Below are 27,084 nucleotides of genomic sequence, written 5' to 3' on the forward strand. Positions count from 1 at the left end.
AAAAAAAAATCTTAATCCTGCTTCGTTTTATATTGTAAGTACTTATAGTTATGTATATTATTTGTTTTATTGATGCTGAACTTTTTCTTCAGGATGGAGCCCAGCTGACTGAGACAGACCCCTCAGAGAATGAGACCTGGAGCACCTCAGAGCAGACTCTTCTGGGTCCTGCAGACTCTCAGATAGAGGTACAGAGTTGTGCTGATCATCTTCTCTGGTCTTTGAGGTGTTCATACTCTAGTTTTAAACCTCTCCTGTTTGATGAGCTCCATTAATCATGTTTATATATCATTAGGATCAATGTTAGTCAAGTCAGAGGTCTGATCTGAGTCACATTCAGGTTTTTATGATGTTCTGGGGTCCAGTCAGGATGTTGTATTACTATTACCCCCCCCCCCTCTCTTATACACACACATCTGTCAGGTCCACAGTATTTGTGGGGACCTCGTTAAGTGAGTAACACTCTACACATTTAATACTAACAAGTTTGAATTTTTCTGTGCATTTAACTCAAATAACAATTTAAATATCATGAGTCCCTAAACTAAGGTTACTCTTGTCCACGGTTGTTGTACCAGCTGTCAGAATCAGGACGTTTTAGCTCTTCTGGCACTACTTTTGCTTGGTATCAGTGTTGTTTGATAGAGCGGGAGACACATTTAAGTCTGAAATCAGAGTCAATTAAATCCCTTTTAAATAAGCATTGATTCTGCTTTCAAAGATTTAAGTATTTTAAAAAAATTCTTAATCCTGCTTTGTTTTATATTGTAAGTACTTATAGTTATGTATATTATTTGTTTTATTGATGCTGAACTTTTTCTGCAGGATGGAGCCCAGCTGACTGAGACAGACCCCTCAGAGAATGAGACCTGGAGCACCTCAGAGCAGACTCTTCTGGGTCCTGCAGACTCTCAGATAGAGGTACAGAGTTGTGCTGATCATCTTCTCTGGCCTTTCAGGTGTTCATACTCTAGTTTTGAACCTCTCCTGTTTGATGAGCTCCATTAATCATATTTATATATCATTAGGATCAATGTTAGTGAAGTCAGAGGTCTGATCTGAGTCACATTCAGGTTTTTATGATGTTCTGGGGTCCAGTCAGGATGTTGTATTTCTATTACCCCTCCCCCCTCTCTTATACACACACATCTGTCAGGTCCACAGTATTTGTGGGGACCTCGTTAAGTGAGTAACACTCTACACATTTAATACTAACAAGTTTGAATTTTTATGTGCATTTAACTCAAATAACAATTTAAATATCATGAGTCCCTAAACTAAGGTTACTCTTGTCCACGGTTGTTGTACCAGCTGTCAGAATCAGGACGTTTTAGCTCTTCTGGCACTACTTTTGCTTGGTATCAGTGTTGTTTGATAGAGCGGGAGACATATTTAAGTCTGAAATCAGAGTTGATTAAATCCCTTTTAAATAAGCATTGATTCTGCTTTCAAAGATTTAAGCATTTAAAAAAAAAATCTTAATCCTGCTTCGTTTTATATTGTAAGTACTTATAGTTATGTATATTATTTGTTTTATTGATGCTGAACTTTTTCTGCAGGATGGAGCCCAGCTGACTGAGACAGACCCCTCAGAGAATGAGACCTGGAGCACCTCAGAGCAGACTCTTCTGGGTCCTGCAGACTCTCAGATAGAGGTACAGAGTTGTGCTGATCATCTTCTCTGGTCTTTGAGGTGTTCATACTCTAGTTTTAAACCTCACCTGTCTGATGAGCTCCATTAATCATGTTTATATATCATTAGGATCAATGTTAGTGAAGTCAGAGGTACCATTTTACTGTGATTGAATATATGCCTTCACTCGTCAATTTCATTTTGCTCTGTTTTAATGTAGTGTAAAGTTGTTCATCCGTATGCTTTTGTGTTTTTCATAGTTGTTATGTTTTTATTTTCTGTAGGGTTCAGATGCAACTGGTCCCCTCTCCTCATTAAATAGAGACAGGCTGGTCGACTACACAGATTCTGATGAATCTCTGAGTCCATCTATGAATCCTGACTCTGAGCTGGAAGATATTGCTATCCCGAGGCTCAGGAGAACTAAAAGCATAGTGGTAAGCAACACACTGACAATGTAGGGAAAAGATTAAAAGTTTATATGAAAAGTTTTATCAGTTTGGGGGCTTTATTTTGACTTTTCTTTATTATTTTTTTCTCTAGATGAAATACCAAACTAGTTTTGATTCAGATGAGCTCTTTGACCCCACCTCTGACGACAGTGGAGAAGAATATGTACCGGTGACTAGTGGGGACTCTGATGGTACAGACACGAGTGAAATTCTTGATCTAGTTGACCCCAAAGAGAGGGGGCTTAATAGCCTGAACTTTATAAATGCGGATGAAATCAGAGATTCATATCCCTCTCCACCAGAAGCAAATGTCTCCTCACAGCAGGACAGAGGGCGCTCACCCACAAGAAGGAGAAGCAGCTCCGGTTTGATACGTAAAAGGCAACGCTTAATTAGTGCTTCCTGTCATACGACATCATCCAGTCATGGTCACTCATCACAACAGAGGGACGTGGGAGATACTGGTGACCGGTTAGAAAACTCAATGATGACCCCAGACCAAACTCTTCCTGACAGTACCTCGTCACCTCTTACTGATGGAGTTTCTGATGGTTCTCTTTCCATCCCTGCTACCTGTAAAAAGGAGAATGGGTCAAGAATCTACAACAAAAAGCAGTATTGTTTGTACTGTAAGTTGGGTGTTGTAAAACTCGCAAGACATTTGGAGCGAGCTCATCTCAGTGAGTCAGAGGTTGCCCAGGCTATGTCCTTCCCTAAATGCTCCAAAGAAAGACGAATGCATCTAGAACATCTCAGAAATAGAGGCAACTTCGCACACAATGTTGATGTAATGAACTCTGGCGTTGGAAGTCTTGTTCCTTGTAAACAGCCAAGACAGGATACCAAAGCTGAGGATTTTCTCCATTGTGCATATTGCCAAGGCTTTTTCGCGAGGAAACTCCTCTGGCGTCACATGAAGACCTGCAAGTTTCGGCCTCATGTTCCACAGAAACAACAGCCTGGAAAAACCCGTGTCCAGGCTCTCTGTGCATTTACTGTACCTCCACCTCCTGGTGTTAAACATGACTTGTGGAAACTTTTAAACAAGATGACACAAGATGAAGTTTATACAGCAGTCAAATCTGATAGCTGTATCTTAGAGTATGGAGACCATCTGTACAACCGACTTGGATATGACCCAGGCAAACATGAGTACATTCGTCAGAAGTTAAGAGAGCTTGGAAGGCTTCTGATATGCTCGAGAAACACCACATCCATGAAGACAATTCGAGACCACATCAAACCTGCCAACTTCATGCAAGTTGTTGAAGCAGTGAAGCAGGTGGCAGGTCATGACAGTGAAACCAATGCCTACAAGATCCCCAGCCTTGCTCTCAAAATCGGACACAGCTTAACAAAAATTTCGCTACTTGTTGAAAGCCGTGCGAATGTTCAGAATGAGTACAGTGCTGCAAAAGAAGCCCGTGCATTCCGCAGTGTATACGATACCCGCTGGAATGAAATGATATCTGCTGCATCTCTAAGGACTTTGCAAGAATCCAGGTGGAACACCCCTCTGCTGCTTCCATTTACTAAAGATGTCCAGACTCTCCACTCATATTTAGATGAGCAACATCAGCAGACTCACTCAAAACTGTCCACTGAGACATCCCCCCAGTTATGGTCACAGCTGGCAAAGATCAGTTTGACCCAAGTCATTCTATTCAACCGGCGAAGAGCAGGTGAGGTATCAAAAATGCCCCTGTCTTCATTTTTGTCAAACAATCCATCAGATCCTCACGAAGATGTGAATGAAGCTCTGTCTGCAGTAGAGAAGAAGCTATGCCACCACTTCAGGAGGGTGGAGATCAGAGGAAAAAGAGGTAGAAAGGTACCTGTCCTGTTGACCCCAGCTATGAAGCAAGCTTTGGATCTCCTTGTCAGAAAACGACAGGATTGTGGGGTTCGTCCGGAGAACAAATATCTATTTGGAAGGCCATATGCTTTGACATGCTACCGTGGTTCTGACTGTCTCCGACATTTTGCCAAGGTCTGTGGGGCAAAATGTCCAGAAAGTCTGACCTCTACAAAGCTCCGCAAGCAGACAGGAACTTTGTCTCAGGTCCTTAATCTTAGCAACACCGAGCTTGATCAATTAGCGGATTTCCTCGGTCATGACATTCGGGTACACCGGCAGTTTTACAGACTTCCTGAGGGCACCCTTCAGCTTGCAAAGATCAGCAAAGTTCTCATGGCCCTAGAGAAAGGACGCCTTGCAGAGTTCAAGGGCAAGACCCTGGACGAGATCAACATTGACCCTGAGGGTACTATATTTGTATCTCTCTTTAATGTCTCTACATGAAAGAACACTTTCCCTAAAGCATTTTGTACATGTCTAAGGGCATTAATAGAACAAGTTAGAATAAGATGATGTTTAATAATGGTCATTCCTTTCCCCTCAATTCCCCACAGAGAACGTGTCCCCAGACAGTGACGCAGAGGAAGCGTATGAGTCAGACTCTCCAGGTATGTACTGTGATAAGATTTCAAACCTGACCATTTTTATATATTTCAAGATATCCATTAAAAATGAATAATCCATTCAACTAAACGTGTCAGAAAAATGAACACTGTGACATAAATCAGCATGAAATAACTAACTATAATGATAAACATACATTTGACTTCACAGTTTGACCCATGTCTGTTAACACAAGGAGGCGGGATTTATAAGTTATACTTAGGACAGTCAGTCGGGGGGAAAAAGAGGACTCTAGATATTTCACTTCGGGTACTGTGCTGATGTCCTTCACTAATTCACTTTGTGGTCCTTTAACATTGGGTTTGGATTGACAACAGGTCTGTTTGTTACGTTAACCATAGAAATGTTGATTTCAATGTGTTTGACCTATCTTATTTGTTCATGAGCTACTTGATCAGATTCTGGAGGTCCTGGGTCACAAATATCAGGTTAAAAAAACCTACTGATATATCATGAATGAGGTGAATGGCGAGTGAATACTTATTGATTTGTGATACACATTCAGAATTATTATATAATTATTCATAACTAATATTTTACACCAATGTTGCAAAGTGTGGAGGATATTTGTTCATGGTGTAGTGGATCATGTTTTCTATCTGTTTTCAGTGAGTCAGGTAACAGCTAGCCAGAGGAAAGAAGACCAGATGTCAGATGGGCACCTGGGCGGTTCCTCACCTCTACCAAGTCCACCACAGCAGAGCACCATGGTACCTCATCGCACTCAGCATCACTCTCAGTCACCAACGAGGCAAAGAGGCAAGTTATTTTAGGTACATCTTTTATTACAAGTTTGATTGATTGATTGATTGTGTGTTTAGTTAGACTGGAGATCAAACCTAGATCTATTAAGGACCCAGTTTCCTATAACTTATGACCTGAAATTCATATTGCTTATTGATACTGTGAAGAGTCATGTAATTCAAATCAAATCACTGGGTATAAACATACATCCATTGTCTAATAAAGTTTTTAAATAAAATAGAACTGTGAGCCAACTAAACAACACTAAGAAGAATTCTCGTGATCACTTACGTTGAAGGATGGCTGAACATGCAAATAAGTGTAACGCTAACAAAGATAAGGAGGAAGTAAAGTATAGTTTATACTGCACAATCATTCCTTGCAAAGGGGGACACAACCCTGATGGTCAAGTGCTTCAGCTTTGGGTATCAAATCAAACTAAAAAGACCAGCAGATGTGTGACCTTCATCCTTCCTCTGTATTCGAAGCAGCCAAACTCTGAAGCAAGTCCAGTGAGCTAAAATCCAGTGTTTAAATATGTGTTATGATCAGCAGACTGGGAGCTAGTTAGCTAACTATATGAGATGACATAAGGTTACATAATGATGTGTTCAAGGTCAGGTTAGTAAAAAAACTTCAAGGCAAAGCTAACCAAAGTCATCCTGACCTGTTCAAATGTAAAGTCAAGACTATTTAGGCTTTGGAATTAAAACATATTCACATCCTAACACCAACTCTTTTCAGCTTTTAAAACATCAATAAAACTACTGATTCTAAAGGCTGATTTATACTTCTGCGTCACTCTTATACAGCGAGGGCTGACGTGGACATGAGCCCCACTCACTTGAGCGTCGATGTGTCCGTGACGCGAAGCAATTCTCCGCCAAAACACTTATGGGCAGTGTGGACTCTCTGATAGTCAGTCACCTATTTCCAGCCCCGCTACGATCTCTGTTTCCTTTTCCACAGCGATTCAGAACGTGTTCTGTTAATCTACAGCTGATACATGTTGCTGTTTATCATACAGACATGATTACATGAAGAATAGAGAGGAGGAGATTAAATACACGGACGATGAACAGGGATCCCGGAAGAGATGTAAATGCGGGAAAGACAATGCTGCTGTGCTGACCAATCACAGGGCTTGTGGTCCGTGTCAATTTGATGGGTAGTTACATTTTGGAGGAGGTGCAAATCGGCTACTTGTGTAGGGCTCTGTGTCGGTGCGGGAGCAATGCGGACCCCCGGCGTAGGCTAGGCCATTGATTCGACGCAGAAGTATAAATCAGCCTTAAGATTGAGAAAATCTTGTATTTAGAACCCTGTAATTTATCACTATATGTCACATCAGCTCTGTTTACTAAAGACTTATTTATGTTGTTTAGAAAACAGACCCTAGTTTAGCAATAATATAAATACTGTTCTGTCAGTAAACGTTAGTTGTAATGTCTGTTTACCATGTGATACCAAAGTATTAATAGTGGTATCGATGAGGACTCTGATTGCTGAGGAAAATGGTATCCTTGACAACAATCTCCATCCCTGGTCTTTTGTAGGTATTTGCTTTAGTGGAGATTGTAGGCGTAGAGCTCAACCTTTGTAACTGTAATCAAGTAAACGTGTTTTTCTGTGTCATTGATCATTCATCGACATTTGTTCCTCAAATGCAATTCCCATAGCTTGTCTGTACAAAAACATGTTTATAATTGTTTTTCATTCTTTTTACAGCTCGCCAGCCTCTCAAGAAACGGATCTGGGAGAAAGAGGAGGTCCTTGCTGTTGAGCGGCACATGATGTCTTTCATCACGGCGTGCCGTGTTCCTGGCAAAAGCGACTGTGATAAGTGTCTTAAAGAGGAAAAAATAGCACTTAAACACAGAAACTGGCTAGCGATCAAATTCTATATTAAAAATAGAATTACAGCTCTCAAGCGAAAGTTTTAGATTGAACCCGTTTGTTTGTTAACATCAGAAGTGATCCGTTTTTTATAGTTGTGTAGGGCTTCATACACTGCATTCCAAAATAATATGAAAGTGTCATTTTTGTGAATAATTTAATAACATGTTAAAAGTCGTTTTCAAATTTGTCAAGAAGTCAGTTAGTGAATATGTTTCATCAGCTGTGCTGTCAAAATTATGCTTTTCAGCTGTATTTTCAAGTAATGCAGAATCTGCAGAAATGAGTGAACCAAATTATTATGCAAGTTGGTGATAAGAGCATATAACTTGTGAAAATTAAAAACTAGGCACCATTTTAAACATTCTATAGATTGATCTATCATAGTTTTTGATTTTCACAAGTTAGATGCTCTTATCACCAACTTGCATAATAATTTGGTTCACTCATTTCTGCAGATTCTGCATTTATTTGAAAATACGGCCGACTTACTTTGAAAAGCATAATTTTAACGACACAGATGATAAAATATATTCACCATCTGACTTCAAACTAATTTGAAAACGACTTTTAAAATAGTTTTTAAAATGTTCATAAAAATGATACTTGCATAATAATTTGGAACGCAGTGTAGTGTTGGAAGTGTATCACATATTGTGGCAGTTCTGTTCAGCCATGGAAGGAGTTTGCTAAAGTTCAGTGCAGCACAGTTTGCACAGCACAAAGGCTGTGTCTGTAACTGTATTGTCAGTTAACCGCACTGATTCATTTTTCTTAGTTACAAAGACAGTCAGTGTCATTTTTTGTCTAACCAAGTGTGAGACTTTTTTGTACTTTACTTCAAGAGATGGAAAACACTTATGTTTGTTCAAAAAACATTAAAATAAAAGCTTTGAGCTTTAAAGTGCATCAGTGACTTAAGTATTTACTTTAGAACAGCTTACAGTAAATAGTGATACAAGGAATTTAGAAATATAATAACACTGCCAATACAGCAGGTATACAGTCATGGACATTTTTTTAGACCACCCTTGTTGTCTTCAATTTCTTGTTCATTTTAATGCCTGGTACCACGAAAGGTATATTACCTGAAGAATACAAGAACATGTCAAGAAAATGCAGCTGATTACATGATACTTGTCATATTTGACATGCTGAAGCTTACTTGTATTCCCAGGGTATATAATAGGCCAAAAAACAAGGGTGGTATAATCATTTTTCCATGAATGTAAATAATCTGAAGCATCTTGGTCCGACATGTTTCAACAGAGGGGCTTCTATAAAAGAGACTTACTTTGACTTACATGAATAATGTGATATCATCATTAATGTCATTTCTTACAGGAACTTTAAGGCTCAGTTCTTAAATGATGATGTGATATGTATGTGTGCACTTAACAAGGATGAGACAGTTGTAAACTTCTATGGCTTTTTAATTTTAATAATTTACAAAGCTTGACGAAAAAATATAAAGCATCCTCTTCTATTGAAATAATCATGAACTGCTGCAAATCTGGGACATTTATGCTGTACATACAAGAGAAAGGGACACACTTTGACTAATGACAAACCCCTATTGAAAGAGACACTTCCTGTGAGCTTGAAGGTACATCAGTGCAGGTGTCCCAGCAGGTCAGGAGACTGATCCTGTGAATCTTTTACTTTTAATATACCATAAACCTTACTATGTGTTCAGGACCTGTTGTACTATGACTTAACATGGCAGAGTTTTTTTATCACAGCCTACCAACCTCAGGGTAACTCTAGTTAGTAAATACCACCCAGGGAAATGGATCCACAGCACTTCCCTTCCATATCAAGTGTCAAGTGGTTCCACAAAGTAAGTTTGACCTGGCTTTGTGTGAAGTGGTACCCAGGAAGTGAGAAAAACCAAACAGTGTGTATATTTAGACCCCAGAAGTAACTAAATACCTGACAGGTCCCCAGATAACTGTGTCTGGTCTGGTCAGGGACCTCTACTTTGTCTGATTGATAATTTGAAGTGATAACTCTGTTTATGTGCGCTCCAGGATGCTGCATGATTTTTTTCAGTGCTGTACAACGTCCAGAAAGGGTGGTCCTCAGAATGGATGGTCTGTACTGGTAACCTCACAACAACACAAAAACAAGGATGTGTGTGTGTGTGTGTGTGTGTGTGTGTGTGTGTGTGTGTGTGTGTGTGTGTGTGTGTGTGTGTGTGTGAAGCAGGAGTGTCTCACTGAAGATAATAGTCGGGTCTTGATGCCGGTTGCTGCAGGCCAGCCATCTCTCTAATGAACTGCATGCACTTGCCTGCAGGAACACTGTGGAACTGTCCGTAGTCCTGCAGAGCAAACACTTCACTGTTCACAATGCAGACTCAATCAGTGGGCCTCTAATTGTCCCTGGGGAATGCCCCCCCCCCTTCTCAGTTTGTCAGTCGGGAGTCAAGGAGAAGGCAGAGCAGCGTTCACTCATTCGGCTGAACAGAGATGACTGCAAATAGCTTGTTATGCTCACTTGTTAGTGTCATCAATTTGGCCACCTTCTCATTTGCTGCATCCCGTCAATTGTGTGAAAATAGAAACTGAAGTGCATCGGGGTGAGAGGAGCTACAGCATGCAGGAGTTAACAGAAGGAAGGAAATTGCTCTGTGCTGGAAATTATAAGATGACTACAAAATCAGAACCCTCATGTCGGTTTACATTTTCTTATTTGCCACAAATTGTGTCCATAATGAGTCAGCAGGGATCCTTGGAGCAGGATATAAACAAAGAAGTCTATCCTCGCTGAACACAACAACATTACACAAGCAAACTCTCTCAGCTCTTTTTTCTTCCACCAAAACTAACCGTTAAAAATATCAGAGTATGATATGTCTCATCATTTCTTCAATTTATTTCAACAACACTGGTTGGATGAACTTCTTCCGTAACCTGTACGTTTATGTTTAAAGATAAAACTAGATGGAGCTGCCAAGAAACATCAACGTTTGTTGCATTGTGGTTAATGCAGATATTTAAAAGGCTGTTTTAAGCTCATCTCCCAAAAGTGACTGCATTCACACATCGTTGTTTTTTGCAGACCTGTTTAGGGCCCTGTGTTTTTTCTTGTTTAAATCAATATTACAGCAGTTTGTTGCATGTCACATGTTAAATCAGTGCATATAACACAGAGTGGGACATTGCCTCCTCTGACACACACTACTGTCTGAACAGAATCCTGTGTGTAAGTGATGCTTCATTATTTTGAGGTCTTGTTTAAATCTTAGTTCGTGTTCTGCAGCACTTTCTATGCAGGCAAATAAACACTTCCCTAACGTGTGACATGTGACTTGACTCTAAAGACAGTTGACAGCTCATCCAAAGGCTTAATGAAGATATTATCCGACTGTTACTGATTTTCTGTATATAAGTCATAATGGTTTGAAATGTTTGCAGTCGCAAAACGTTGATATTTGGTGTCCAGGCTCTGAGCTCCTTGAAGGTTTTATTTACATGTAACATTTTGACGAGTGATGGGATGATATCTTTATCGTCCTATCTGAATCTGCATTTGGATGCTGGGGAGGTGGTGAGGCTGAAAGTACGAGTACAGAGGCAGAGACCAGAAATCCTGTAGCTTATGGACCTTGGTGAGGTGATTTGAGGTGATGCATGTCAAAGGAGAACTCAGGGTAGTTTGAGTTGCTAGCAGGCGCCTTTAAAATTATGGTATCAAACTTCAGTAAACAAAACATGTACACAAAAAAATTACCTGTGGATGTAGATGATCATTAATCACTTCGTACCCACAGTGCTATCAAAGATGTGAGATGTGTTTGCAGATGTCACTGGATTAACTCTGATACAACTCCATTAAGCCACATGCTCACAGACTAACTGTATACTGGTCACATGACATCTCTACCTGTAACTTACTTCCTGTGGTTCTTAAAGTGACCTCAATGAGAAACAGATGAACTTTAAAATGAGTCCCTAAAATAAAAAAAATAAAAAAAATTATAAAGCATACACATAAAATTAAAAAAGGTAGGTTGTTGCTTTTAATACTTTAAATAAAAATCATGTGGTTAAAATATTTTCAATTAAATTGTTGCAAATGAAATAAGATATGATTAGATAAACAAGCCACTCATGGTGTTGGTATATAGACACCATAATATTTTAAATAACCTGCATTCTATCTCATGGATGACAAGTCTCGCAGTGCACATACCTTTATTATGTTTTTTTGGTTCGTACTCAGAGATTAGTTTTAAGACAGTCTTTATGTGCTCCTCTTCAGACACCATTCTCTTTTACCTGTATTAAGTGCTACTTGTAAGTTGTTCGGTGACTGCATCACTGATAACCACAGCTTTACATAAGCATCATCACTCCACCACAGTTGATGAAAAACTCTGTGTACTATTCATCCACTCTGTTCTGGGTGATCACTGTGTCTCTCTGTCTGTCATCCCCCTGCCTCTGTAGTTGTGAGATCTCTATTTGTAGTTGACAGATAAGTGGTGCCACTTATTGTTGTGAATGAATATTTGCATACACACAGTCCTTCAAGCAGCTCCACAGTTTATGTGAGATTGACTTAAAATGCTGCATCAGTCAGGGTCTGATGTCAGCATGGTAACAGCCTCTGACCTGAAGCTCCTCCAGGGCCATGGAAACATTAAATAACATATGTGTTCATGTAGTCATCTGACCTTGTTGGAAAACCAGTGGACTGACCCTTTAATGCAGTGCAAAGATGCTGTAGATTGACACACTGTAGGACAGTACAGACTAAAAAATGATCTCAGATACCAGCACAAGACCCAACAGAGCCGCTGCTGCCCACACAGTGTGACAAGCACACACTTCAGTAAGGCGCATCATCATGGGGACATCTTTTCCACAGAAGGTCATCGTCTCCACTGCCCCACAGCAGTGCACTTACAGTATGTAGCAGTAAATAGCCCAAGCACTAGACAGGCGCCAAAGTTGGACTGCCATTCGAGGAGTTAATGAGGTCTAAAGCAGTGGTAGCTGAACTGCGGCAAGCCCTGCGAACACACTCCTGGACACAACACATCCAAGTGGACAGCAGCCGCTCAAGTGGCTAATTGGGAGAGTGGCAATCAGGGAACACAACAAACATTGCACCTACTGTGTATCATCGACCTTGACTCCAATGCCAACACACACAAACACAAACACACACATGCTCAGAGGGGGAGAGAAAAACAAAGAGAGAGAGAGGGCGAGGAAAAGCAGACACGCTGCATGGAGCCGTGAGGCATCACATTAGCACACACTGGCCTCCATTTTATCTCCTGTGGTCTTTGTCAGTGTTGCCTTTTTACCAGTTGGGAGCCGGCGGAGACGAGGGGAAATGTGTTTGATGGGTTGGATTTAGAAATACCCCCAGACTCCGACCTTTTGTTCATAAAGACTGGAAACTGTATGCGCTGTGTCATACCTGCTAATGAAGAGCCGGTGGCAGTGACAAACAGCAGTGTCCTCTGTCTTTGGCTGCTATCACTGTCTGCACATGGCTCTCTCTATTGTACTACTACCACAGACATTTATTTTGATCCAACAAATTTTGGATAAAAATTCAGCTTAAGATGGGTAGGGTTAGGTTACTTCAGTTGCGCCTTCTGTTTAGATATATTTGATAGTTGATGAGTTGGCCTCCTTTTGGACACAAAACGCACAGGATGGAACACGATGACAGTATTCAAGAGTAAAAGGTTGATCCTCGTTAAAATCAGGACTGAAATACACCAGCAGTTAAAACCCAAATTAATAAAAACAGTATGCGATCAGTATAAACAGGTCAACTTAGATAAAATGAGCAGATATCAATAAAGCAGGACTCCCAATGCAAATGAGACCAACCTTAGACGGCAGCCAACATTTTTGCCACAGTGTCAACAGGCAGAGTTGTAATTTATCGAACTCTTTGATCAGATTGATTTGATATGATGTGTGTGTGATCATGTTGTCCCTGGATTGCTGCTTTTGAGAGTTAATCATCATTTTTATGGAGTTTTGACCAATCAGAATCAGGTTTTTAACACAGCTTGGTAATAAATAGTCAAATGATACAAGATCAATGCTGTATTTGGTCTTTCGATTTACAAGTCAATATATGTTCCAATCCTCGCCTTTGGTCATGAGCTATATGGGTTTGAAAGAATGAGATACAAGCAGCTAAAATGAGTTTCCTCTGAAGGATGTCCGGAATCAGCCTCAGAGTGAGGGTCAGGAGCCTCAGAGTGAGGGTGAGGAGCTCAGACATCCAGAGGGAGCTCGGAGTAGAATCGCTGCTCCTTTGCATCAAAAGGAGTCAGTTGAGATGGTTTGAGCATTTGATAAGGAGGCCTCCTGGAGGTGTTAAAGCCACATCCAAATGGGAGGAGGCCTCAAGGTAGATCCAGAGCTCACTGGAGGTATTATTTATCCCACCTGGTCTGGGAACGCCTCGGGATCCCCCAGGAGGAACTCTGGAAAACTTTGCTGAGGAGAGGGATGTCAGGGTTGATCTACTTTGACTGCTGCCTCTTTGACCTGACCCTGAGTGAGCTGTAGAAAATGTCTCTTTCTATGATCTCTGGTAAATGATTCCTTTGAGTGGTCAGTCTTTACATATAAAGAAGCACACATGGAACTCGTCACATGCAGAACTATACACTTTAACATAATTTCCCAAGTGTCTTTATATTTTTGAAATGCCATCGTGGAAAACCTGGCACCTTTGCCTGATGGGGCAAAGAGTGATGTGCATCAACCTTTAACAACAGCTTGCAGTGTCCTCCAGATGTCAGAAAGATATCACAGTCAAGAGAGGAATGGAAGATTACAATGGTTATAACCTTTGACCCTTTCTATTAAAGTTTAATAGGTTAACCCTTAAGTCACAATGGATACTATCCCCAGACAGCCCTGATGTTTTGCCTTGTAGAGAAAATGTAAACTCTGTATTTGAGCATTAGTTTCCTTCTTCAGTGTCTTAAAGCCTCCCTATCATGTCACCCCTCAGATAACCTGTGCAACGGTAGGTTCCACAAACACCTCCAAGATCTGTACGCCCCCCTTGTGGTTCGATATGTGGACCTGATGGAGTCGTCCATCGCTCAGTCGATTCACAGAGGCTTTGAGAGAGAGTCCTGGGAGCCTGTCAAGTAAGAATACCTTTATTCTTTCTTCACCTTTACCTGTTTTATTCAAATTTAGAAAACCAGCACATCCGTAGTTCTAGTTCTTCTTGAGTCTCTCACACTGTTTCAGATCAGTGGTGTTCCTCTGAGGTCAGGAAAGTTGGATCTCTGAACTTAACTTTTAAACATTTCTCCTCGAAGGCAGAGAATGTGGTGTCAGATAAATTCCCAGTTAGCTTAAGATAAGACTCTTCATTCACATAATATTTTTTTATGCTTTTTTAAAAAAGGGCAGGTTGTAAAAACAGTTATATACTGTTCCTTATGAAGCTCTGTTAGCTGTTGAAATGTAAATGTGCGTACAGTAGAGCACAGTTTCTGTACAGATGCACAGACTCAGAGCAGCTAAAGGTATGTGATCTTGTGAGTCTTTTTCAGTCTCTTTGTTGCTCTTTTTTTTGAGTTTATGTTTAATTCACATCTGCAGCAGCTGAATAAACTCACATGTCACTTTGCCATATGTTCAGATCCCCATGAGTCCATGCAGTCATAATAACAGTTCAGTTGCTGATGTTATTCTCACTGTGGTACACATGCGTGCAGTGTTGTGCAAGTTTACACTAAAAATGAGCTCAGAGTTCAGGTCACACACATTAAAAGGACCTGGTTCGGGTTCATAGTTCATTATTCTAAATTCACCCGAGCTGAATTTGAGTTCCGTCAATTTCTGCAGCGATAGTCGTGCTGATTCTGGACTCTGCAACCCTCAGCAAATGTCCACTAATGTTTCCTGTCAATGTTTTGGACATGAATGTTGAACAAATGTTCCAACCATGTGATGTCATTGGTTCACCGTCAAGAACATTTTTAAATTCATTCATTTTGCAAACACATTTCCCTTGACCCGTACACATAAAGTCATCGTACAGCTGAGGTGGATAACATGACTTTTGTAAGAGTAGTAAGCTTGTTGAAACTGTTAGCTCTAGAGGTGTTATATATGTTAAACAGAACCCCACAGTTCATCTTTCTTGAGTGTAACTTTGTTGCTTTTTGTTGCATGCTTGTTGTTAAAATCTTTGTGTTTTTTTCTTCTGTTACTCTGTTTTGTTTTCTCCACAGGTCGATAGCTAACACTCTGCCCAATGTGAACCTCCAAATGCCCAAAGTACCAAATCTAACAGTGACAAGTGTTAACCTCCCACAAATGCCCAGCTTTTCTCCGCCCAACTGGATGACAGATAACTGTGACTCAGAGTGTGTATCTGCCTCGTGCAGCTTCAAACACACACTCATGTCTTTGGCATAAACGTGGCACCTGAGTGGTAAAACGACGGAGCAGAAGAACTGCCCTCAAAAGCACATCTACACCTCGTTTCTTTCACTGAGAGCACACACACATCGTCCATCTGTCCTTGACTTAAAGTTCTTTTGAGAGGAGGAGGTTTTATTAAAGATAATTATTTGAGGAAAGTTAACAATAACTGTGCCTCACATTTGTAGCTTTTTCTAAGCATATCTACTTGCTGATCATTTACTTTGTTTGATAAAGAGGCCTTCACTGCAGTAGAACATGCAATTGTTCTAGGATTAGTATATTTCCTATAATTTGGAAACTTTCTAGAAAACTCAAAGATATAATACTTGTGTTCACTTTAAAGAGAAAGTTAGACATGAAATACAGAACTTAACAAATTAAGTCCGTGAATCTGGAAGATATAAAGATTTTTTTTGCAGGGAGTTAAAATGTCGCCATAAAAACTAAATGTCTCAAAAAGAAATGATGAATACATTTGATCTCCATAACTTCCTAATATTTTAATTTTTCTTTGCAGACTTATTCTGATCATTGTTTCAATTTGTGATGAGTAATTATTTCCCTCTTCATTCAAAGATTAATTTTACTTTTACAAGGAGTCCACTTACACCATGTATTCAAGCTGTGTTTGTGGAGCACCTTCTTTTATTTACTGGAGCACCCGTATCTATGCAGAGCCTACGCACGTACACGTGCACCTCCTCCAAAATGTAACTACGCGTAGAATCGCAGCGGACCGCAAGCCCTGGGATTGGTCCGCTCGGCGGCATTGTCTCATCCTATATTCATGGCGACATTGACTTTCCCGCATTTACAGTACTACTGGGATCCCGGACATCGGACGCACATCAGCCGTGTATTTCGTCTCCTCCTCTGTATTCTTCATGTAATCATATCTGTATGATAAACAGTAACATGTAACAGCTGAGTATTAACATAACACGCTCTGAATCACTCTGCAAAAGTAAACAGAGATCATAGCGGGGCCGGAAGGAGGCGACCGGCTATCAGAGAGACCAAACTGTTGCTGTGCAACATGGACACATCGACGCCCATGTATGTGGGGCTCATGTCCGCGTCAGCCACTGCTACGTAGGGGTCATGCAGAAGTATAAATCAGCCTTAAGGCTAATTTCTTAAGGAAGAAACTTTTCTGCAGGTGCGCTTGGAGTTGCCTTACTGGTGGTCAGCTGTGCCTATGTTCAACAGTGCAGAAAGGACCAATCAGGTTAGAGAACAGGTGCACACAGAGAGTGCTGCAGTAGGCTGTTTTCTGTTGGGGTGCAGAGATATGTACCCTGGTGAAAAACAAGGCAGCCACTGAGAGGGAAGCCTCAGGTCAGCTGACTGGCAAACGTCTCAGGACTCACCTAGACATCCAGTGCCCTACGACCAGGAAGTGAATGACCAAATATGGACCAATTGACTGCAACAGAAAGAAACCAATACATTAAAAATACATTTTAATAAAGGCAGGCGCTCACAGACCAACAGGCGAACCTCTGCTTAAAAGTCAGTGAAGATAATCTATCTGTTAGAAGAATGTGTTACAGTAATTTCACTGAGGCTTTTCCATTGATCTGCGATCTGCTGAGTGTTATCATTAAAAACATATCTAAAAAAGACTCGACACGTCATGATCGCACGTTGAAAACTTGAGTGAAAGATTGTCTGCACCAACAACAGGGATCAGAGGTGTTACAGCTCCTTCGTATGCTGCAGCTTCCTGCAGAGTGTGACCCTGTCGCTGCAACACACTCAGCCCCTATTCCCTCGTCTGCAACGTTGAGGATTCATGTTAAAAAAACACCAATGCTGAGAGTGTCTTTGTTATAAAACATGAGGAGACTGCATTTTACATTTTTTAATTTAGTGATCTCCCCCCCAAAAAAGACAGAGAGCATCATCCAGCTCTAAATGGAAAGTGTTGTAGGAAATAACCTGGCTGGCTTTCTGAAATGAGCAGGAGGAAAATGAGGAGTAGGAGGAGGAGGAGGAGAATGAGGAGCAGGAGGAGGAGGACGAGTGCCTACATTGAAACAACCCTAATACCTGTGGTAGTCTGTTAGAGTAAATTCAGAGCCACGTTTATGCCAACACTATGACATCATGTGTGGACGGCTGGAGAAGGCAACAACTTTTGAAAATACACTTTCACTCCCACATATGTGTTTCAGTCTGAACTGGAAAGATGCAAAAGCTTCACAAGCGGTCAGATTATTGAGCTTTAAAACATAAAGTAATCCTGCATTTTGTCAACAATGAGGTTATACAGTATGTTGTGCATGCTGCTACATTCTGTTTCTCTTAAAGCTCACTGTTTATAAAAAGGAAAGTGTGACGGAACTCTGTCCCTATTTTACTTCAATATGAGTTTTATTGTATTAATAAATTAGTAAATAAAGATTCGCATTTCAGAAATCATGCTCTCCAGCATGGAGAGCAGAGTATGCTTTACAACGCTTGGCCAGAGAATGGAAAAATAATTATGTCCGCAGAAAAACCTGCAGGACAGAAGTTTGATCACAGCTTTATATAAAACAAGTCACTTCTCCTCTTTGTAAGTGGACAGACAGTACATTCATTTAAATGAGCTCAACACATTTTTGAAACAAGAAAACTGCACTTAATGAAATGTATCTATGCCAAACGATAACCTTTAGAAATGAGGCTGAATATATCTGTCAATTTTATTTGTGAAAGCTCCGTGACCTCAGTTAAACTGAGCAGAAACACCACAGGATGGAATAAAATATTTTAAGAAAATCACATCACATACTGAGTTTCTTAGACAGCTGCTGTTTACCTCAGAGGTAGAGGTGCTGTTCTGGTCCTGCTCTTGCATCTTTTCAAATCTTTCCATACTCTTGCCTCCCACCCAAAACTTACCTGATGTTACTGCACCCCTGTCTGCAGACGATTGAGGGGGGAGGGGTCCAAATTGTCTTCTGCTTTACCTGAACATGTGATCCTGTTTGCCCCTGCCAGATGCAGGGTTGTCTCACATTCTCTGTAAGTCCTCAGAAAATGCACAAAAAGTTGAATTAATTAGTTGGATTTTTGAAGAAAGGATTCCTCAGGATGAGTGACGACTCTAAATTTCTCTGGAACTCATCTTCTACCCTTCCCTCCTGTGTTTGTTTTCATACCTGTTATTGAAATACTAGTTACAAAATGCATACTCTGTCTCTGTCTGAGCACACACTCCAAGCTCATGCTCACACTGTTTGACAAACCAACATACTCTGATCACCAAGAAGACATCCTGCATTCACACACTCACAGTTTAACTTTCTTATTTTACTTGACGTGTAAATGACAGGATGGAGCGTGCATAAATTGTCACCTTCACTCTCAGTGTAGTGTGTAACAGTGTTAGCATGTATCCTGCTTTAAGTGCAGTCTGCACACTGAACACAGAACAACATGGGTTCATCTGATCAGTGTATTTAAAGAACGGTATTATTAGATTTTAGATCCTGATGATGATCCTCTTAGAGGGTCACATTTAGAGACCACTTAATGTGACCTCAGAGTTTCAACCTTTCTTTAAAGCTCTTGTCTTTGAGATTCTAACTTCTGACTCATGGTCCTGCAGTAATGGCTCAGGGACGTCGGAGGATCTCTTCTGGAAGCTGGACGCTCTGCAGACCTTCATCAGAGACCTCCACTGGCCTGAAGAGGAGTTCGGGAAACATCTGGAGACCCGGCTGAAGCTGATGTCCAGTGACATGATCGAGTCCTGTGTAAAACGGTAACATACTGGTTGATATACAGGGACTGCTTGCAACCAAATGCACTGATTGTGGACTGAAATAAAGTGGGAATAAATCCTGGGTCATAATTTGGAGTTGAAGAGATTATTATTTATGTGCAGGGAGAGCAGATCCATGAATCTGCACCCTATCAGACAGTGAAACCCTGCAGCATGGTTTATACTCAGAGGCTTTTATAAAACTGCAGCTTTTATGGCAGGATATATTTTATCATTTGTTGTAAAGATTGCAAGGTAAAAAGCTGAAATATTATATGTCATCAACACATTTATCCACTGGGAATGTAACAACAGGATGATATTTTTCAAAAACAGAGCTGCTCAATACAGCCTGGTTTTTAAGTTTAGGGGTTTTTTTTGGAGGGAGGGCAGATAGCGGAGAAAGTCATGCAGTAAAGGGTCTTGGCCGGGATAGGAACCAACAACTGCTGCAACAAGGACCATAGTCTCTATAAGTGGTGTGCACTTAGACCACCTGGCCAACCGGTGTCCTGCAGCATCGTTTTTAGTGCTGGTGGTTCAGATGCCGCGCAAAAACAGCAGTAGTGAAATAAATATGTCTGTGTTAACTCTGAGCAGGTGAAGGCCTTAAACACATCCACACTGTTTGGCTCAGAGTGCCTGAACTGTTTTTAAATGTTCCCTGACTGTGATTGTGTCTGAACATGATTCTTAACCTTTCAGAGACATGAAAATAAGTAGCTGAGAGTTTGGGATTTAAAAAGCCAGAGTGAGATTCACATTTCTATGAAAACATGTCATCTAATAGACTTTAATACATTTATACAGGTTGATGTGCAGGGAAGGTTTTTAAAAAGTGAACTTTTAAAGAAAGTAAGTGTAGTTATTCCTCTTTCAAAGGACACGAGCAGCGTTCGAGGCCAAGCTTCAGAAGAGCAGCAGGACCACAGACTTCCGCGTGCCTCAGTCCATCTGCACCATGTTCAATGTCATGGTGGATGCCAAGGCCCAGTCAGCCAAGCTGTGTGCCATGGACCTGGGACAGGAGGTAGGAGAGAGTCAAACACACTCTCTTTAAAACCTTTTGAAACAACAGATTAACTTATTTTCAGGTTTGATCCTGCCACTGACTCCTAATACTTCTCTCCTGTTTAAACATAAATTGGTGTAAAGGTCTCAAAGATTTGGAGCTGGATGAAAGAACATTTCTTTAAATCATCAGTAAATATTTTTGGCCGAAAAAGATCAGAAATTCCTTTTTTATCATACTTTCTTCTCCATGTCTCTGAATCATTTTCTTCTCCCTTTGTTTCTTTTCTTCTGTTTTATTCACATTATTTTACATGTGCCATGTCACCGCTTTCTTTTCTTTTTGTGCTTTTTCTCCCTCCTTTCTGTCTTGTGAAAGTTTGTTAGAGACTGGGTAAGTGTGTATTTATTCAATTGAAATCTCACCCTCTGGTTCCCAAATGTATAATTAGTCTTCAGTTTTCCTCGTCTGTATTCCTTCACTTGAATTGTTTGGATTTCATTAGCATATGTGTAAATAGTATTGAATATACATGGGCTAGAAGTGAGAGATCTCATACTTCGCAGAATCTTGAGACTGATACTAATTTCTGACGATGAATTAATTATGAAGTCCTTCACTCTTCTGTTGGTGCTATGAGGCTGAACAAAAGGAGTCCTCGCAGTCGTACTGTCACTGAGTTTCCATGACAGCCGGTCTTCAGCACGACTAATCAGTCCGTCACTCGGCTCGGCTTTATCAGAAAAGGACTGAAGTCTCCAAAGAGGTTCAAAAGCATGCAAAATAAGAATAAAAAACTAAAACAAAACAGCAATACAACCTTAAAAATATTTACTGATTAATGATGCCATTAATCAAACAAGACAGAAATTTACAAAGAGCATTATAATTCATCCTGAAATACTGAATCTATTTTATTCAGTCTTTAAAAAGCTATGTTTGCAAAGAAATTGATAATTACAGAACTGTAGCTTATTTATTTGTTCCTCTTCCCCTTTGTTTCTGCGTTTCCCTTTAAGATAATCTGGTTACATATACAGTTTGATATAAGACATATTTTATTTATGTTTTAAAAACAGTGTTTTGTATGCTTAACAATTTATATGTACAAACAGTTTGTATGTAAATAAACGACTACTTCTGACCAAAGACAGCAGCCACTTAGAATAAAGAAAATGGATGGGTCTGAAATTTTGGAAATTTGAATTGTTTGATGTCTTTATTTTGAACATAAAAAAAAAAAAATAGAAACAAAAAGTAAAAAATAAGAAAACATGTAAAGAAATAAGGAAAACTAAAAAATTCTATCAACAAGTATTGAAACATTAGTTGTTTTTAAAAAAAATCATATAATTCATGCTTCTATTATCTGTTAATTTCATCATTTTGCGGAGGTCTGGTTGTGCTGCAGTAAAGCCGTCAGATGTTGGCTGTAGCACATCTGAAGCTGTTTGCCATTAATTAACAAAAGAAGAAGAAAGCAGGGGGTGAACAGGTGAACAGAAATTTGCTGGTTCTGTGTTAGCGTTGGAAAGAGGGATAGAGGGAGATGCAGAAAGATTGTAGAAGTTGGATTCGAACAACTCTAAGATTCACTTCAACAATTATTTAAAGATAATTAAAGTAAGACTGATTTTAATAGTTGAAGTCAGAAAGACGGAAATGTGTCTGCAGAGACAATCCAGAGGAACTTGCAAGAGAGACAAGAGAGCTCAAAATACACTGTATCATAATATATGGAGCCAAACCCCTCTGTTGTTGTATTTCTCTTATTGCAAGATTCTTTTCAGCTCACATAACTACAGAGGCCCTGAGGTGCCAAAAAGTTGATGTTTTTTGCAAGTCCAACATGCAAATTAATCCAAACCTTTTACACTGTGGGGGTAGCATAGGATCTATGTACCTTTTTCATTTCACCATGTTTTCCTCAGTAATGTAGAAAAACAAGCACATTTCAAAAAACATTTCCATGGGATTTCCTGCTGTGATCAGTGATCAGTGAACATGAACTTTTTCCTCCACTCTGTTAGATTTGTCTGGATTCTAAAGAATCCTGTAAAAGTCTTGGATGTAAATTAATTGATTCCAGTGTCCAGTTTTCCCTTTAATGTCATGTTACAGTGGGTTCAGTTCACTATATACCTGAGAAAAGTAACATGTTTTTTTTCTTCCTCTTTAGAGACAATACCACTCCCAAATCGACAATCTCATCGAGGAGACGGTGAAGGAGATGATAACTCTGCTCGTAGCCAAGGTATCTCACATTACAGTCAATGTTTAATCCTCTAGTTGTAAAGTTAATCATATGACTATATGAGACATTAAAGGACAACAAATACATTTACAGTAATGACTGTGATTCACAAAACAACACCAAAGAGACTCAAACAAGAAATGTAATGATCATGTATGATGATACTTCTGTGTTGACTTTACGCTGAAGGAGCTAACGCTATCCTGAACACTACATACTGCATTGGAGTGTCCTCATCGCTCTGAAATACCCCATCTAAACATTAGTTGGCATTTCAAATTCTATGCAACCCTGGGTCTGTTGTGTTGAAGTTTGAGCTGATAAATGTTGAGCAGCTGTAGATCATAGTGCAGTTATTGCAAAGAAGAAAAAAGCGGCAACGTCACAGGAAAAGTAACGTAAAGATGATGTACGGCGATTCTGGAAATATATTGTTTCCAAGCAGACCAATCACAAGGCTTGCAGTCTGCGTTGTCGAGAAGGTGCACATCAGGCTACATGAGTAGGCTTCTGCTTTGTCACAGGACTGTGCAGACCTATGTCATACATTCGGGGCAGAAATTTGAACCAGGCTTCAGACAACTAAGAGCGACAAGACAACTGAAATTACCAAGAGGAGACTCAGAATAACTACAAGTAGTTCAATAAAAATTGACAAAATGCAAAAACAGAGACTTTAAATTACCACAAAGATATTAAAATAACCATAAAATAACCGTAAAATAACCATACAGGGATATAAAAAGACTCAGATCAAGCACAAAGAGACACAGAAAAACACAACAGGATGTAAAATGAACACAAAGAAAAATCAGAATGACCACAGAGAGACTCGGAAAAAATGTTAAATGCTTAAAAATGAACACGAAACACTTACACAGTCTAAACAAAAACTGCCTAAAAGATTTGTAACAACTAAAGTGAGACTTAAACTAACACAAGTGACACAAAAAACTACAAAAAGATTCAATATGACTCAACATGGCCATGAGGAAAACAGAATGACCGCAGCAAGGACTACACCTCACAGACAAGTTCAACATGTTTGACACTAAATTAACAGAACTTTTTCTTTCTGTTGGCATTTTTACTTTGAAACTTCAGTCAATCTTTCAGTCTTCTTTCCTTCTACAAGACTTTGATTCGGGTACGTTTTTGTACCTACACAGTAATTCTAGTGATATTTTTTTCCCTCTCTCTCAGTTTGTGGTTATTTTAGAGAGCGTGTTAGCGAAGCTCTCCAGATACGACGAGGGAACTCTCTTCTCTTCATTCCTTTCTTTCACAGTGAGTATATTTACGCAAACTTCAAACATTATAGCCCTTTTGTTTTTTCAAAATACCCGAGTATGTTTCATATTTACAGGCTTTTATTGGCAGTAATCAGTGATCGTGGAATCATGACTTTCCAGTAAAAACGTACTGCATGTTGACAGTCGTTATGTGTTGTCAAATCTTATTGTTTTCATGCAGATGAAGTTCAGACTTTTTTTCACTCTCTCCTGTCTCTGTTCTTTTATTTTAAGGTGAAAGCTGCCTCAAAGTATGTGGACGTACCTGTGAGTATTTATAGTTATTCTATATTTTTGCAAAATGTATGGTTAGCCTCAGGCTACTTAAACACTTATTAATATTATATTAATTATGGATGTTTTCATTAAAAGGAGCTATAACTCCTCATACAGATGCAAAACTGTGATATTAATATAGTAAAAGTGGTTTTGCTTTTTAGCTGGAAAATATTTCCTGGCAGAAGAAGAAGACATAAGAAGAAGGAGAGATACATTAATTAAACTCAGAGAGGATTTCACTCTGTTATTTAACATACACATAAGTACACACACATAGGCCCAAATATTCACAAACCAGACCCTATGGACCTGCAGTGATCAAGAGACGTTAGAGATTGCTGAACACAGATAGGCATCTCGAGCAGTTAGGGGCTTGGTGCCTTGTTTAAGGGCACCTTGGCAACACCTGTGAAGTGAACCTGCACCTCTCAAACAACCTCAGTTTTTCAATTCCCTAGCCAAGATCCTACAGACTAAGCAACTGCTGCACCCAAAGATTCCCAGTCAACACATCTGTGACTTTATATCAGTGTTTCAGAGTTTTTAAAATATTGGTGAGAATTGAAAACACATTTTTTTTCATCTAAATTCTGTTAAAGCATTTCTCCAAATGCGATCAAATTGAGGACCTCACAACTTACCCATGAACATGTCAGTGGTCTTCACTTACAAAGACAGACATGAGGGTTCTTTGTTTTTTATATCCTAGATTATGTTTATTTTTTCATAAACTAAATGTTTATTTCAGGGGATCCAAAACTTGTCAGCCCATGACCACTAAAATAATGGTGCCAGAAGCTGTTGACCTCCACCGTCACTGCCACGGTCAGATGCAGAATAAAAACATTCTTTATGTTGAGGCTGTTGCTGTGATAGTACAGTTTAAGTAGTTTAAAAAAAATCAACCACTGTTTTTATATATTCTTACAACAATGGATAAAATATACAGTCTTAAATAATTTTGTTATTTTTTTGTGTAAGGTATCTTGTGACCCCTCTATCAGTGTCTCGGGACCTCCAAGGGCCCCAGACCCCACTTTGGGAACCACTGGTTTACGTGACCTATCAGCTGATTTCAGACCCATTATTTAGACGGGGTGCAAACTAATCCCTCACATCATTTTAGGGAGTTTTCTAGGGGGACCCCGCCAAATCTTGTAACCACAGACATAGCTTTTCAGAGAGAAAGAGACTGCTAGTCGATGCTAACATGGATATGATGCACAGTTCAAGTCTTCTTTAAAGTTGCAATACGTGTCATGATAAAGGATATTTATGTAACCCATTTGTAAGATATCCTTGTGTTGGTTTATAGCTTCTACAAGTTGCCCTACATCACTAAAGCGTGTTTCATCTACTCTAAAAAAAAAACGTTTTCAAGATCATTATTTTGGAATATGGTGAAAAGGTTTTTCTGAAAAAAAATGATGCCCTTTTTTCTGAATGAATGAGACATGGGACATGAGACCAGTATTTTCAAGATTACCTGATTCTTTCTGAAGTCATCACATATCCAGCCTGAATGCATTTTACACACATAATCTTAAATCTGTGAAGCATGCCCTAACAGTTTAACCAATCCCAGAGATGCACTGCAACGTCAAGCAGATTAGATCAGGCTTTTCATCTGAAAAACTGCAACGTGCCTGTGCAAAATTAACAAACTAATAAAAATATCATCCATGTCACATGAAATAATGTTGGATCAACTCGACAGTCAGAGCATGTTTGCCTCTTTAAGTGGCCTAAATGAGAGCTTCTTTGTGATTTTGAAGTATCTCATTAATTCAGAAAAACTATATTTTTCACAAATTCTTTTCCTTTTAATTCTGAGATCATTATCTCTTGTATTTTTGTCTTCAAGTGAATGCAGTATGCTTTCATATTAAATATATAAAGTTGACAGATTAGGTCCAAAAAGAACATAAAATGTTGTGTCATCTGACTAAAGCAGAATACTTACAACTAAACTACAGATACATGCAAAACTGATGATGTAGGTGATAAACCATTGAATCATTCATATAAAACCAGACTTCTGTTAGCATCATTAGCTTCAGTGGAGAGAAAGCATTTTGTCTCTGAGTGATGCGTGTGTGTTTGTGTGTGTTTCCCCTCCATGTACAAATATTTGACCAAGCTTTCACATGTTCAGTCAGAATCCAGATGGTTCTAGTGGTCGTAGTTGCACATCGAATGTCCATTCATATGCATGTGGACAGACACTGACAGGCAGCCATGCCTCGTGCCTTCCTCTTTATGCAGTACACATTGTGGCTCCGTGTTTTACAACACATGCCCACTCTGCTGTTAGGGTGGCAGCGGCGGTGGTGTGTGTGTGTGTGTGTGTATGTGTGTGTGTGTGTGTGTGTGTGTGTGTGTGTGTGTGTGTGTGTGCGCACGTGTGAACGCATCAGATCTGTATTAGCTGCCAACACTTCGGCCTCAGCAACATGCCAAATTTCAAATTAATGGCCTGTCAGTGAATGTGACGAGGCACTGTGTATGCTGGCAGGGGTCGCAGTTTCCAGCCCAGCATGCTAATTGTGTCCTTAATGTACAAAATTAGAGTTTTGCTGGAAAAAAGACTCTCATTTACACATTGTTAGCATCATCACAGATGTGTTAACTACGTTTAGGAGCAGTCGTGAGTTCTTAGAGCAACTTGAAATCCTCCAGAAAGAGAAACTGTTCCCACAAGGCTTCAAGAAAGAGTCCTCTGTCCTGAAAATGTTACGTTCTATTGATTAAAGATGGAGAACCAAAGTGCCTTTAATAAATGCATCGTCCTCAGTGAATATTTTAGAAGTCAGAATGGCAGGCCTTCAAACAATCTGCTCTCCCCATC

At 39.7% G+C, this 27,084-nt stretch overlaps 1 protein-coding gene across 1 annotated transcript in view; it reads left to right on the top strand.

The window, feature by feature from the left end:
* Positions 1-27,084, top strand: part of cadpsa (Ca2+-dependent activator protein for secretion a) — a 215,943-nt gene that overhangs the window by 146,968 nt on the left and 41,891 nt on the right. The window contains exons 19-24 of the mRNA XM_034691892.1: positions 14,210-14,351; positions 19,244-19,399; positions 20,282-20,429; positions 22,591-22,665; positions 23,869-23,952; positions 24,192-24,224. Of these exons, the coding sequence (XP_034547783.1) occupies positions 14,210-14,351; positions 19,244-19,399; positions 20,282-20,429; positions 22,591-22,665; positions 23,869-23,952; positions 24,192-24,224 (638 nt within the window). The remainder of the gene's footprint in view (positions 1-14,209; positions 14,352-19,243; positions 19,400-20,281; positions 20,430-22,590; positions 22,666-23,868; positions 23,953-24,191; positions 24,225-27,084) is intronic.

Source organism: Notolabrus celidotus, chromosome 1 (assembly GCF_009762535.1).
Source record: "Notolabrus celidotus isolate fNotCel1 chromosome 1, fNotCel1.pri, whole genome shotgun sequence".
Classification (NCBI taxonomy): domain Eukaryota; kingdom Metazoa; phylum Chordata; class Actinopteri; order Labriformes; family Labridae; genus Notolabrus; species Notolabrus celidotus.